The sequence below is a fragment of the Rattus norvegicus genome, chromosome 1 (genome assembly GCF_036323735.1).
Source record: "Rattus norvegicus strain BN/NHsdMcwi chromosome 1, GRCr8, whole genome shotgun sequence".
Taxonomy (NCBI): Eukaryota; Metazoa; Chordata; class Mammalia; order Rodentia; family Muridae; genus Rattus; species Rattus norvegicus.
The window spans coordinates 262,200,650-262,214,301 of record NC_086019.1 but is presented as its reverse complement, the minus strand read 5'-3'; the positions used below and the strand labels follow the sequence as shown (position 1 = coordinate 262,214,301).

General features: G+C 42.6%; 1 protein-coding gene across 12 annotated transcripts in view; it reads right to left on the bottom strand.

Moving 5' to 3' along the window:
* The window catches only part of Add3 (adducin 3), a 107,783-nt gene that overhangs the window by 46,203 nt on the left and 47,928 nt on the right, over positions 1-13,652 (bottom strand). The window contains exon 1 of one of the 12 annotated variants that reach the window (XM_006231601.5): positions 8,024-8,189. Coding sequence is in view for 2 of the 4 variants with exons in the window: in XM_063281404.1 (XP_063137474.1) it covers positions 7,438-7,501 (64 nt within the window). In the remaining 2 variants the exon portion in view is untranslated. 12 annotated transcript variants of the gene reach the window in all.

Below are 13,652 nucleotides of genomic sequence, written 5' to 3'. Positions count from 1 at the left end.
CAGCACTCTTGTCTTTCTGTGGCTCACAAAGACTGGACTCACAGCATAGTTCTAGAGTGTCTATTTAGCTGGACTTACAGTCCACATCAAGTACGCTATTGTCAAAGAAAAAGCCATCTTCATGGCTTAGTAATTTAAGTAGTTCTCCACAGTTTGGCCAACATGGTGTGTCTACTTTAGATTTCAAGGAATAACGTCAAGGAATAGAGTTATACTCTTGTGAAAAGGCTACAAAGTTTTATTTTAAATATCAGCTCTCATGGTTCTTGGCTGCTACTGAGAAGCACAAGCCACTTGTTACAATTTTTCTCCAGAATACTATTTCCCTAGCCCCTCCCATTAAGGTAGAAAAGCATCTTGCAGTCCCATCTGTAAAACAAAACAACACACTTAGAAGCTAGGGATACAGCTCAGTCACAAAGCACAAGCCTGGTGCACCTCCCACCCCACCCCAGGTCTCAGTCCTCAGCATAAGAACCAGGTAGGGTGGCACACGTGTCTGTAAGCCCAGCACTTGAGAGACAGAGATAGAATCAGAAGTCTGAGGCCATTTTTGGCATTGTGCAGCCCAGGCTACATGAAACTGTCTCAAAACAAAACAAAACAAAACAAAACAAAACGAAGCAAAACAAAACGAACACACAAAACATGAGGAATCCTGGTAGCAGTGCTTATGCGATCTAAAATACCACACAGGTTCTGAAAAAGACTTCAAAGGCCTGCCACTCTTAGGTTGATGGGAAGTGAATTTTCTCCCAAAGGCTTGCCACATTTCTTACACATTTAGACTGTTCTCCCCTCATATCTCTATTATCTGGGTTCAGTCTCTATCTTGAGATCCTATTCAAAGTCAGCTCATTCCTCCCTGTCAAAACATAGCCTTCCTCCACTCCACTCCACTGCATCTAAATTACTTTGTCTCGTCTGTCTAGAAATTGGACCAACAACTTTTTATTATGTGCTTAAAAGTTACTCAATAGGACCACTGACCCCTAACATTGCACTCTACCTACCTAAGAATAAACCAAGACAGATATAAATTGACCATGTGGTTGAGGTAATTAATAAATACTGCCACTCGCATTTGAAATGTATTAATGACTACAAAGTCATTAAAGAAAAGTGTGAGGTTATAAAAAGAGCAATTTTTAATTTTAATTTTAAAAAGCTATACTTATTACATACACTGAGGCCAGAAACAATACTATAAAAATATCACCCTTTAAAAAGAAAGCTGGGTAAAGTATCTAGTACAAGCACAAGGCCCCGAGTTTGGACCAACAGCACCCACATTAGCTATTAGACACACACCTGTAGCGAACACTGCAGTGGGGAATGGACAGGTCGGTCACTGTGTTCACGGTCAGCCAGTCTCCCTGTCAGTGAGCTCCAGGTTCAGTGTGAGACCCTGCTCAAAACTAAGGCGGGCAGTGACATGAAAAGATTCTTTTTTTTTAAGATTTATTCATTTACTATATATGAGTACACTGTAGTGTCTTCAGACACACCACAAGAGGGCATCGGATCCCATTACAGATGGTTGTGAGCCACCATGTGGTTGCTGGGATTTGAACTCAGGACCTCTGGAAGAGCAGTTGGGGCTCTCAACCACTGAGCCATCTCTCCAGCCCCATGAAAAGATTCTTGATGCTGGACTGTAGCCTATATCCATGCGCACGTGTGCGCATGCGCGCGCGCGCGCGTGCACACAGACACACAGACACACACACACACACAGACGTAGATGTGGACAGACACACACACACACAGCAGAATAACAACAAAAACCCAATTCTGACAACACTACTGATCCAAAGAGTAAACATTAATTCATAAACAATTACTTCCCAATTCAAGTATAAGGGAAAGGGCATAAAGAAATATAGGTAGCAGTCTAGTCCCTTCTTTAAAGAATTTTCTAGTTTAAAACTTATTATTGTGTGTGCACATGGGGAAGGGTGTGCACATGGGGAAGGGCGTGCTGTGGCATGTGTGTGTGGGGGGGGGGGCTCTTAGGATGGCTCTGAAGAGTCAGTCCTCTCCTTCCACCTTCCCATGCCTTCTGGGGAAGGAGCACGGGTTAGCACGGAAAGCACCTGCATGCACTAAGCCTCCATGCCAGCCCAGGACTTCCTAGTGTAAGCATGGAGAGCATAAAAGCTGTCTGTAAGAAGTCAGAGTAAACACCAGCTTATCAGTTGGCAAATGAAAAGGTGCTCTAGATACTTAGTAGCTGGAGACTGCTGAGGAGTTCAGGGGTAAGACAGAAGATCTGAAGGGTAAAGATCCAAACCTCACACACAAACCGAAGAGGGCTGACCCGATGACCTCTACACCCTTTCTAGCTCCATAGTTTCACTGTTCCACATAAGTATGGTACAGACTAGGCATGAACTGACCACTCAAATGAACAAGGTTGCTTCTAACTCAAAAGTAATAAATAAGCCTTCTTCAGGGTGGAGAGCTGGATGGTTCAGTGGTTCTGCACAGGATCCACATCGGGCAGCTCATAGCTACTGGTTTCAGGGAATCCGACACCTTGTGAGGATTCTGTGAGCACCAGGCACGCGCGCACACACACACACACACACACACACACACACACACACACACACACACGCACGCACACACACGCACACTCACGCACACATGCACATACAGTTTCATGGTAAATTGTGAAACTGACAGCAACAGCACTGATGTGGGTCAAGAGAGATCTGAATCTGAGGCTTCCCCAGCTTTCTTTCCTGATGTGTGTGAAAACTCAAAACAGGCTTTGGAAGTTTTCACACCACAAAGATGGATTGGAAGCCATGTACGCTTGCTACTCCACACAGGTGCTCCTGATGCGTCTGCTCCTTCTCCGCTTGGCTCTTGGTATCGGTCATGACTTTCCTATGCTCGGCAGTTACTGCTGGTCGGATGAGCCTGAAGCTCAGCCAACGCTTTTTTTTTAGAAGAGTACTCAAAACAAAGCAAATATTGGCTTAGTTATGATACTTGTTGTTCTAAATGTTAATAGCCTATTGTTCACTGTGGTTGTCTCAACAAGATAATACATTGAAAATCAGCATTTCCTGATAGGAAGTGAATTCCCACTGTGTGTCACAGGACTCCAGGCAGACACTAGGCTCCCAGGGAGGACGGCGTCAGACCTAAGCAGTAATGCGTCTGTTTCAGTCCCCCCAAGCCCCTCTCTCCTTTCCTTCCTCCTCCTCTTCTTTGTCCCTCTCCTTTAGAATAGATTTCTGCTTCAGCTCCAACTGTTATCTATTTGTCCGTTTTGCTGTCAGTGAATTGTTTTCCTAACACGGCTTCAAATGTTTAAGCAAAGTTTGTTCAACATCCTGTAGCCAGCAGCATCCTGTATATTCCCAACCATGGAGAACTTCCTCCATTGAAAATGCCACACTAGAGGAATTGACAAAGAAGCTATCAGAGTGTGTCCTCAAAACACAGCAGCATCATTTCCAAGCCTTAATCTCATGGAAGCAGTTGTTTAAAGAAGAAACTCTGTATGAAGCACAGTGATGACGACAGCCTCCCTGTCTCACAAACGTCCATAGGGAAAACAAGGCTTTAGCTTATTTGTCCAAGGACTCTGACACCGTCTAAGTCACTTACAGTTGGATTAATAAAACACAGCCCCTAGACCCACGGACAGAAGAGCACTGATGGTAACTGACACTACTCTAACAGCCTTCTTTTAAACCATTAAAAATGAACTGTTTTCATTTATGTTCACAAATTCAAATTTTAACAAGTAATTTTGTTAATGTCCACAAGCCAGTTGACAATAGAAACCAATGGAGAAATAGGAGTCAGGCGTGGTGCCACACATCTACAATCCAGGCATCTGTGACCCGAAACAGGAGGATTATGAATTTCAGGCAGGCCTGGTCTATACAGTGAGGCCCAGTCTCAAAGAAGAAGGAAGAGGAAGAGGAAGAGGAAGAGGCAGGAGATTGCAGTGGGGCCATCTCCGTTACCAGCTCCATGCAGGACAGTACTAGACCTGCACTTGCACACTGTAGAAAGCGCAGTAGCTACTTACCATTACTTGGATGAACAGCAGACGCAGACTTTGAAGTCCACCTATCTAAGGTGTACCAGGCCTTCTGCCAAGCACACACATACAGACTCCCAACTACCAGGCCTTCAGAGATGTCTTACACGCAGCTGTGACTACAAATGCAGTTCTTGTGGCTGTTTGCTTCTAGAACAGCGACCGTCTAACTCACGCATGAGACCAGAACTGAAGCCGGCAATGCTGACCAGCTCATGGGTGATGCAGCAGAACTCCCAGACCTTGTTACCTTTTAACTTCAGTGGCAGGATGACCTTGTACAGGTCACTTCCCAGCCTGCTTCCTCAGCACTAAAGTAGAAAACCGATCGTGTCAAGTAGTGCCAATTTCAGCATTTAAGAGACAAGGGGAGAATGAGAGGGCTAAAATGTAAAAGGATTTTAAACAAAATGCCTGAAACCAACTTGTGAAGTCACAAGTCCCATTTGTTCATCTGTGAGTGGGAACACACTGCTGTGCAAGTGAAGGGGTCAGGGGGACCTTGTGGGACGTGGTTTTCTCTCCCATATGTGGTCCTGGAAATTGAACTCAGGCCATGTTTTGCTGCTGCCTTAGCCACCTTACCGACCCTTGGAGCCACTTTTTTTTAAAAAGCCCCAGGATTATCTCTTAAAGGTTGGGCTCACTGAAATTATCAAGATCCACTTAAAAGCAAATATTATTTCATAATTTTTTCTCTCTCAACATTTGACTAAAAGATGGGGTATTACCTCTGGAATGGGCTTTACATTACTGAAAGGAAAGAAAACCATCAGAAAAAGATGCTTCTGTGACATACAGAATAATATCCCACTGCTCTCTCTTACAGTCTGACCCTTCCAGACAGCCTAGGCCATATTCAGATAAAGTACAGACCATATGATTGATTATATTAAATTATATATATATATATGTATATATATATACATGTTTATATATAATTTCAATAACAGAAATCATATAACTTGGGTCTTATAAGTTAAATCAATATTACAACAAAAGACTGCATAAATATTAAAGTTAGAAGGAGGATTAAAACTCATTCAATTGGGGCTGGAGAGATGGCTCAGCGGTTAAGAGCACTGACTGCTCTTCCAGAGGTCCTGAGTTCAATTCCCAGCAACCACATGGTGGCTTACAACCATCTGTAATGGAATATGATGCCCTCTTCTGGTGTGTCTGAAGACAGCTACAGTGTATTCATATACATAAGATAAATAAATAAATCTTTAAAAAAACTCATTCAATTTACAAATGATAAAAGATAAAAAGAAGAGACCTGGTGCCTCCAATCCCATAATCTCACATTCGAGTTACCAGGCTCTCTCACTACTGTGCTCAAAACTATTCCCATGGAGCAGTTCTTATCCTGCCATGTGTGGCTGGGGACGGGTGAGGCCTTCTTTTGGCTGTCTAATCAGATGAGGAAGGTGGGCGAGGAATCTCTGCTCTCACGAAGCACTGTCATTCTTTACCACAGTGCACGGGCTCTGTCTCAAAACAGAGGCAGTGAAGCAAAAGCACATCCAACAGAGGGAATCTGTGGGAAGCAATCTAGACTGGTCCAGATACATCAAAACAGGAACCACTGAGCACACGCTGAATAACCCGGTACTTACTAGACAGCCTCTCACCAAGTAGGAGCCAAATGCAAATATGTGTGTATAGCTCACTTTACATGGGATTTAAAAAGTCATCTAAGTATTGAGCATATACAGACATATTCATATTCACAGTCATTGGAAATTTCTGGAGAAATAGAGAAGAAATTACTCTTCAGGGAGTAAAGTTTAGGGGATTACGGTAACAAAGAGATGGTCAAATATGCTTTTATATCCCTTCATCTTTTTACAAGTTTCATCAGTATAAACAAATCCAAGGTGTGCAGCGACAACAGAACAGAGCAGCAGCAGCAACAACAAGGAGCACTGCAGCAGAGGGAGCTATAATGCCCTGCGCAGCGACTTCCGGGGAGGAAGAGGAAGGGATTCGCCCAGTCCATCACAGCCACTTCTCCAGAGAAGACCTTCCAACCTTCCCATGTCATGGTGTGCGCGTCGGTTCTCCTGAACCAGGTCTGGCATGAATGAGGGGAAATGTGTTCAGCATTCCTACAGCAGAAAGGTCTGGGGACAGGTATACAGGGCCTGGCAAAAAGTCACTCTATTCTTTCTTTATATTGTGTAATTTTACTAGGAAAAATAAGAGAATTGGTAGACATTTTAACTATTGAGTTTTAAAGAAAAGTTCCAAATGAAAACAAATTTTAAAATAATCTAATTTCATAATTAACAGCAAACTGGCTGCCAAGCTTTGCTTTGGGACAACTGTTCTCCCCTACAGGTAAAGGAACAGCAGAGTGGTTCAGTAGACTAAAGTCAACGTTTTTCAAAATGAAACAGAAAACAGTAGATTGCTTCTGTATTACATGAGAGGCTTATTACCAAGCTAAAGTGATACATATGGGGGTTGGGTCTTGATGCAAAATCCATTGGAGGGAAGTTTAAAAGCTACTTAGTCAAGTCTGTACAGACAACAGCCGCAGGCAGAGTCCAGAAGGAGTCAAGGACGGTAACAGCTACGCCACGCAAGCTGGCCGCATCCCCCCTGGGAACCCATCTTCTGGATGAGCTGATATATAGAGCATCCCAGATACTGGAACACAGATGTCTTCAATTCCTGGCAGCTGCATCTAGTGCAGGGCTTGGCATTCATAAGACTGAACCTGAAAAGTGAGCTGCATAATCTGCTCAATTCTAATGCATTCTCTATTGGTGACTCTGGATAAGTGTACTCCATTACAAAGACATTTACAGCCCTCTACCCTGGAACGTATGTATCAACGAGGGCCAGCCTGGGTTCCTAACTTCATAGGTGAAGAACATAATGTCCAAAGTAAGCTCATCTCTTGACTGCCTTCTCCAGTGACAGCAGACTTACTTTATTCTTCCCTCCTAGCCAAGTTAGAAGACAACTAACTTACAAACAAGTGACAAAGGAAGCTGAAGCAAGGTGCTGGCAGGAAGTTTAAGAACAAAAGAGATGACACAACGTCACCCCAAAAGCTCTACAGAAATCTGCCAGTTTCAACATTTGACTATGATTTCGACTGGGGCAGGCTGTTAAACTTGCTTGCACTGAATGGGTGTGCCCACCCCTGACAGAGTACATAATGAACAAGTAACACAGAGAACAAATCACGAATCTCCGCCTCTCTCAACATGCCCACTTTGGTCAGTACACAATCGAACACTTTATAGGCATTTAAAACCCAGCTACAAACAAAACCCAGACTTCTGAGAGGAGAGGTTGAGAAAAAATTGCTCAACACAGACCCCACTGAACAATAATTCTCCTACAGTTCAACTTACCATTCACGTCACAAATTCTAGAGAGAACACAGAGACAACGGAACCGACAGAACTGCCCAGGCATGGAACAGAACTCTGGGCTGCAGCCTGCCCCAACTCTTCCAACAAATACCCAACAGCGATAGGACAAAGCATCATTATGACAGAAATAAAGGCCCTTTAGAGGCTGCCTGTTTTTAATTCAATGAACCCACTCTTACACACAAAGTTCATGCCACGATGTCTCGAAATGCAGTATTGCCCAATTATGCTGTAAAAGTGACTAATAAATTCAGTACAAAACCCTTCTTTAAACACTTTAACGTTAGAAGATTTGCACACTTGGTAGACTGCTACTGTTTTCCTTCCTTTAAACAGTCAATGATAACCACAGTCAAAAACAAGAACAAGTAGCTAAATAGCATAAAAAAGAAGCAGCAGACAAACGACCTACAATAATCCGTGCAGTGAGAAGCCACAGCTTACTTCCAAAGACAAGTACTCATGCTGCTAGTGACTGGCACAGGACTAGCCAACCTTCCTTCTCGGCTGTGTCCCCACCTAAGCTAGTAGCTATTGGTAATAGAATACACAAGCCACTACTTACAAAACCCCCGAAGCCTCTGCACATTTCTTAAACTTGTTTTCGTGTGGCAATTCTGATGCAATGCTGCCCTAAAAATGATCTTTGTTTTAAGCAGCAAGAGATCCACACAGTGTGGTTAGTGCAAGGGTGGAGCCCACTCTAGGGGAAACAACACACCCAGACAGATTTCGGTCAGAGCAAACTGCACATTAATATTGCCACAGCATTTTCCAGGGCCCCAGAGTCAAAACTCATTGGTTAGTTCTTCTGGAAGAGACAGGAAAAGTCCATGTTTGTAGATCAGCCTGCCTGCCACGGCATAAACTGCAGGCTCCTTTCTCTTTGAGAAGAGATAGACTCATTAGGCAGCCCATGCAGCCCAGCCCACACATGGGTAGGTGGAAGTGGACTACTGTTAAGGAAGTCCAACCATGCCAGCTTCTAAGTTTAGCAACAGCAGTTTTTACATATCTCAAGGTGTCAGAAACACTGCTTGCTCTAGAATATTACTTTAGGGGACCTGAACATAACACAAACTCTCTGTGTGTTCTTCCTCACCAATCCTCTACTTTCAACAACATCAAAACAAAAAAAGCATCCCATTTCCAATAGCAAGAGTCCTCTTTCAAACAAGGATGTCAGGCCTAGTAGATGGCTCCCCGGACAGGGCCACTTGTTGCTAAAAAGTCTGATGGCCTTCGTTTAATTCCCAGAACACATGTGGTAGAGAGAGGTTAACTGACTTCTACAAGTTGTCATCAGACCTCCACATGAGTCCATGTATGCCAACACACACAGACAGACACACACAGACAGACACAGATACACACTATATATATATGAAAAAGAATGTGATTTATGGACTTTCTTTGGTGTGTCAATAAATGTGTGCATAAAAGAAAATAATTTTGTTGGAGATCACTAAAATAAATTATACTTCAAAAATTTTCACAATAATCTACTAACAAATTTTATAAGAATTTTAGTTTAAAATTTTATTGTATGACTTTTTTCCAAATAAGATATTCTACAGAATACAAATACTACAATATAAAAATCTTTTAAAAAATTTTCAGTATTAAATTTATTATTAAACAATAATTACTTACATTGATTTTGAACAAATACCATGTTTTGCACATGTATAGTCAGAGGTGCAAGTTAAGTTTCCATTCTATAATCATACAAAAGGTTTCTCTGATTAAAATATCCAAACATGTTTTTTTACATTGTCACAAATTTTTACATATAATTTAGTAAAACAAACAACAGAAAAGGTTTTGAGAGAAACCCAGGAAAATGTTTAATAATAAATGCTGTATTACCCTCATACTGAGAGAATAAGGGAATAGTGGAATAATGGCATTCACCATGGAATACTGGGCATCTCACCGTTCTGAGAGGTTGCCTGGAACACCCTCTTTTAGGACCTTATGAAGGGGATACTCACTAATCCAGCCTTCCTAGGGGTGTGGTCACCCTGAAAAGAAAGAGTAACCATTCCAAACCTCCTCTCACGTGCAGGTGCCTGCTTAGTACTTCCCACCAGCTGTGGAAGCACGAGTCACCTGCTACAACCTCTGTCCCTCATCATCACCCAGGACTCAACAGCCCAAAGGGGCCTGCTTTTATTACTTATTAGAAGAATCTTCTCTTAATACTTTTTGGATTCACGTTGCTGGAAATGTGTTTTCGAGCCAAAATTCACTTTCACAGCTGCAAAGGAAATGACAGGAGAAGAAAAACATGGCCAATATAGATCTGCAATTGATTCCATCCACAGCTGCCCAGCTGTTTGTGCGTGGAAAATCAGTCTGTTTCCTTTTGGGGCTTTCAACTACTGAAAACTGACACTGCACATCCAGAGACATGTGCTGCCTGTGACATGTCAGGAATGTGCCTAAGATCACACCGTCAGGAGACAAAATGAAATCCAGACTGTTTCCTTGGGGCTTGTCACTATTATTTCATCGTTCTAAAAACTCAAAAACTCCCCAATCACAGAGACAAGAAATACATTTTAAAAATTCTCATTTCTAAGTGTTACCATCTAACAGAGTAGAAAATCTGCCAATGACATCAGATTTAGTGACAAGAATAGACACTGATTTATTGGCAGAGAAAAGATGTGACATTCTGAGGAACCCACATGGCTCTAGTATGTTAAATAAGGCTGATACTTATTTGAAAACACACACACACACCCCACACCTTCAATGTAAAAGCTCTCAGGAAGTGGTACTTTACCACAGTCATGCAGTAAAGCGAGCTTTTCTAGTTAGTTCAGACATTAGTTGACATACACATGTGTCAAAGATTAACATATTCCAGATCCAGTCTTCTAGGGTAATGGTCAGGAGTGAGACTGTCTTTCCTTCCGACCATCAGCTTCGTGGATTTTAAGTGAAAGCACCTTGAATGCCCGAGGGCTTAACAACCAGTGTGGGATCAGTAACTCAAAAGTGAGCCTACCTCCTGGTTGGAGAGATGGTCTCTGGTCTGGTCTCTCAGAGGACCTGGGTTCCATTCCCAGCACTACATGGAAACTCACAACTGTCTGGAACTCCAAGACCTGACGCTCTCACACAGCCATACGTGCAGGCAAATCATCAATGCACATAGAAACCAAAGGTAAAAAGAGAAAAGGAGCCTATGCCTTCTCTTTGCCCATCAACTCACATTTTATCTTAAATGTTTGTCATTTAAATCTTGTAAAATACCATTGTTATTCTATATTTTGTATAGAGTAAATTCATTTTCAGTAGATAAAATGGCTATGACTAGTTATTATGAAAGAAAAAGAGCATAAAAACTAAACTATTTTAGTTTTATGGTTGTTTTGCTTTTTACTTGTTTTTAATGAGATGAGAACTGGCTACCTCTATGGCTGAATTGTTAATCCTAAGGGCACTCGCCTTTCTGTTTTGTTCACCAGTCAAGGTTAGCTGCAGAAGAGTTCAGGTACCTTCTCAAAAATAATGCAGATGGGACATTCATTTTGCCCCTTCACCCCCACCAGGGTCTGGAACCAGAACTCAATCCAGCATAATAAGGAAATTGCCTCAACTTAAGTTCTGAGGCCTGGAGCTTCATTTGTTAAATAAATGCACTTTAAATATGTGGTAGACTGAAATAGAAAACACTACCAAAAATGGGCCTTTTTCCTTCCCAGTAAATGTTATCTAGTTGATAACATACAGGGGAGAAAGAATTCTCTGCTCATGTGCTATTACCCCTAGAAGTATGGTATAACCATTAGTGACTAAACCTTTGTCTGGCAAGATCCAGCTCTGAGGGACACTCAGTCTAGCTTAAAATACCCAGGGGAAGGAACTTCCCCACCTACACGATTGCTAAGGAAAGGTGGTTCTGTGCAAGCTGTTTATCAGACTAAACTAATGACAGTCTATAGGCTGGGGTAGCACTAACAAGACTTCATGAAGACCTTTGATAGGAAGTTTAAAAATGAGTTTCCAGTACTTAGCTTATTATAATTTTAATTTTATGTGTATGTGTTTGTATGTGTGTACACATGTTGGCAGGTGCCTGTGGAGGACAGGTCTCTAAGTCTCCTGGAGCTGGAGTTACAGATGGTTGTTGTAACCAGACTGGAGCAGCCCAATCTGGTTGCTGGGAACCAAACTCAGGTCTTCTGGAAGAGCAGGATATGCTCTTAACTGTTGAACCATCCCTCTAGTCCCTAATATTTTAATTATACCTTTATGATTTCATTGTAAAAACTAACTAAGCTGGAACACTGGTCGAGAAGGCCAAATGCCAGAAGATGAGAAATAAGAAGATAGCAGGGTAGTGACAGGCCTGGCACAGAAATATTATCACATAGAATATATATCACATAGGACATTATCAGAGGAGTGTCACTGAAACAAAGGAGACTGCCCACTGCTTTACATACAACCCTACAGATGAGATTGAAACCAGAGAGGGTGAGCAAGTAAGGTTGTGCAACCAGTGGGATTGAGATTAAAAAAAGAAGGATGCGGGTAGGAGAAGTGTCTGTGGGTAGAGGGCTTGCTGTCCAGCCATGTCTTGAGTTTGATCCCTAGGACTCCAGCGCAGAAGGAGAGAACCAACTTCTACAAGTTATCATCTGGTCTTTGGAACCCCGCCCCCTGACACACATCAAACCTATAACAACAACAACAACAACAACAGCAACAACAACAGCAACAACAACAACAACAACTCTTGAAGTATCTTCTTAATCAAAGGCAATTTTTACAAAAGGCTGATTTTATATTTAGTGTGGAGACTCTTGATTAAAGAAAGCTCAGTTTGGAGGGCAAGCAAATTGTACAAGAGATTTAGCTGAGGAAGTCAAATTCCAAAGGTAACCAAAGCTAATGGCTGATAGCAGTGTGCTTCAGGAAGGGAGCAGCTTCACAGAGCAGTCTGCTGTTCAACAGCTCCAGCCAGAGATGCTTCTGAATGTGGGAGGGCTCAGGAGAAGCTTTTCTTTTTCTGGGGTTTCTGTTTCTCAGGAAGGGTGTTACCACAAGGCAACCCCCGTAACCTAGGAAGACAAGATACCTCTGGGCTTGTGAATTACAATTCCTGTCTGACAACCTCTCCCAGGTCCTCTCATTTCTCATCTGGGGAAGATGAAATTTTACTTACTTGTCCTGTGAAGATGGGTTGCAAAGGAAAGCAGCCACTCTACAGGTCTCAGCCTCTGCTCCCGTCCAGCACGGCGCTCCTTACATCTATTCACTCCTCTCCATTCACTGGTCTATCTGACGCTGAGCAACTTAAAGGCAGGGCTGCTTAGCACAGACGTTAGGGATGCTAATGCTGTCCCTGCCTCTTAAAGCTTTGGTAGACTGCTAATTGTTAAAAGAGAATCAGGATTCAAAAGTAGGCTGGAAATAATGGTGACGAACACCTTTAATCCGGCACTTAGGAGGCAGGGGCAGATGGATTCTGTGAGTTCAACAGCCTGTTCTATGGAGCACACGTTAGGACAATCAGAGCTGCACAGTGAAATCCTGACTCAATACAAAACAAACACAGACCACTCAGGCTTTAAAAGGTAGCAACTCTCAAAAAGGAAGGTAAGATGAATAAAAGATGATCAATGTATAAAATAGGCCTTTTTCCCCTGGACCATAACAGAAAAGCCTACCAAGATAGACAGTGCTATTTTGCCAATTATTAATTGTAGAGATTAGCTGTGATGCCCGTTTTCAGACAAAAGTTAAACTAGCAAGATTGTACTCCATCACCAAGGTCAGCACACCTGAGGGACAACAACAAAGCAGGCTCTGGCTCTTTGAGGCCAGTACGCCTCACTAGCCACCGGTGTCTCAGAAGATGCGAAGACCACAGAGAAGAGGGGTGGGGCTGGACAGCAGAGCAGCCTCGAGTTCAGCTCCCCATACCCACGCCACAAGTACCTAGAACTCCATCTCCAGAGAATCCAATGCCCTCCTCTGGTCTCTGCATGCACCCACAGACGCACACATCCATACACCCGCAAATTTATAGAGACAAAAAATAAGAGAGAAGAGCAAATAAATTATGTACAATTAAAAATACCCCAGGATTATGGATCTAGCGGCTTATTTATTGGGAGGCTGAGTTAGAAATGCTAGAGTGAGTTCAAAGCCAGCCTAGGCAACTTAATGACCCA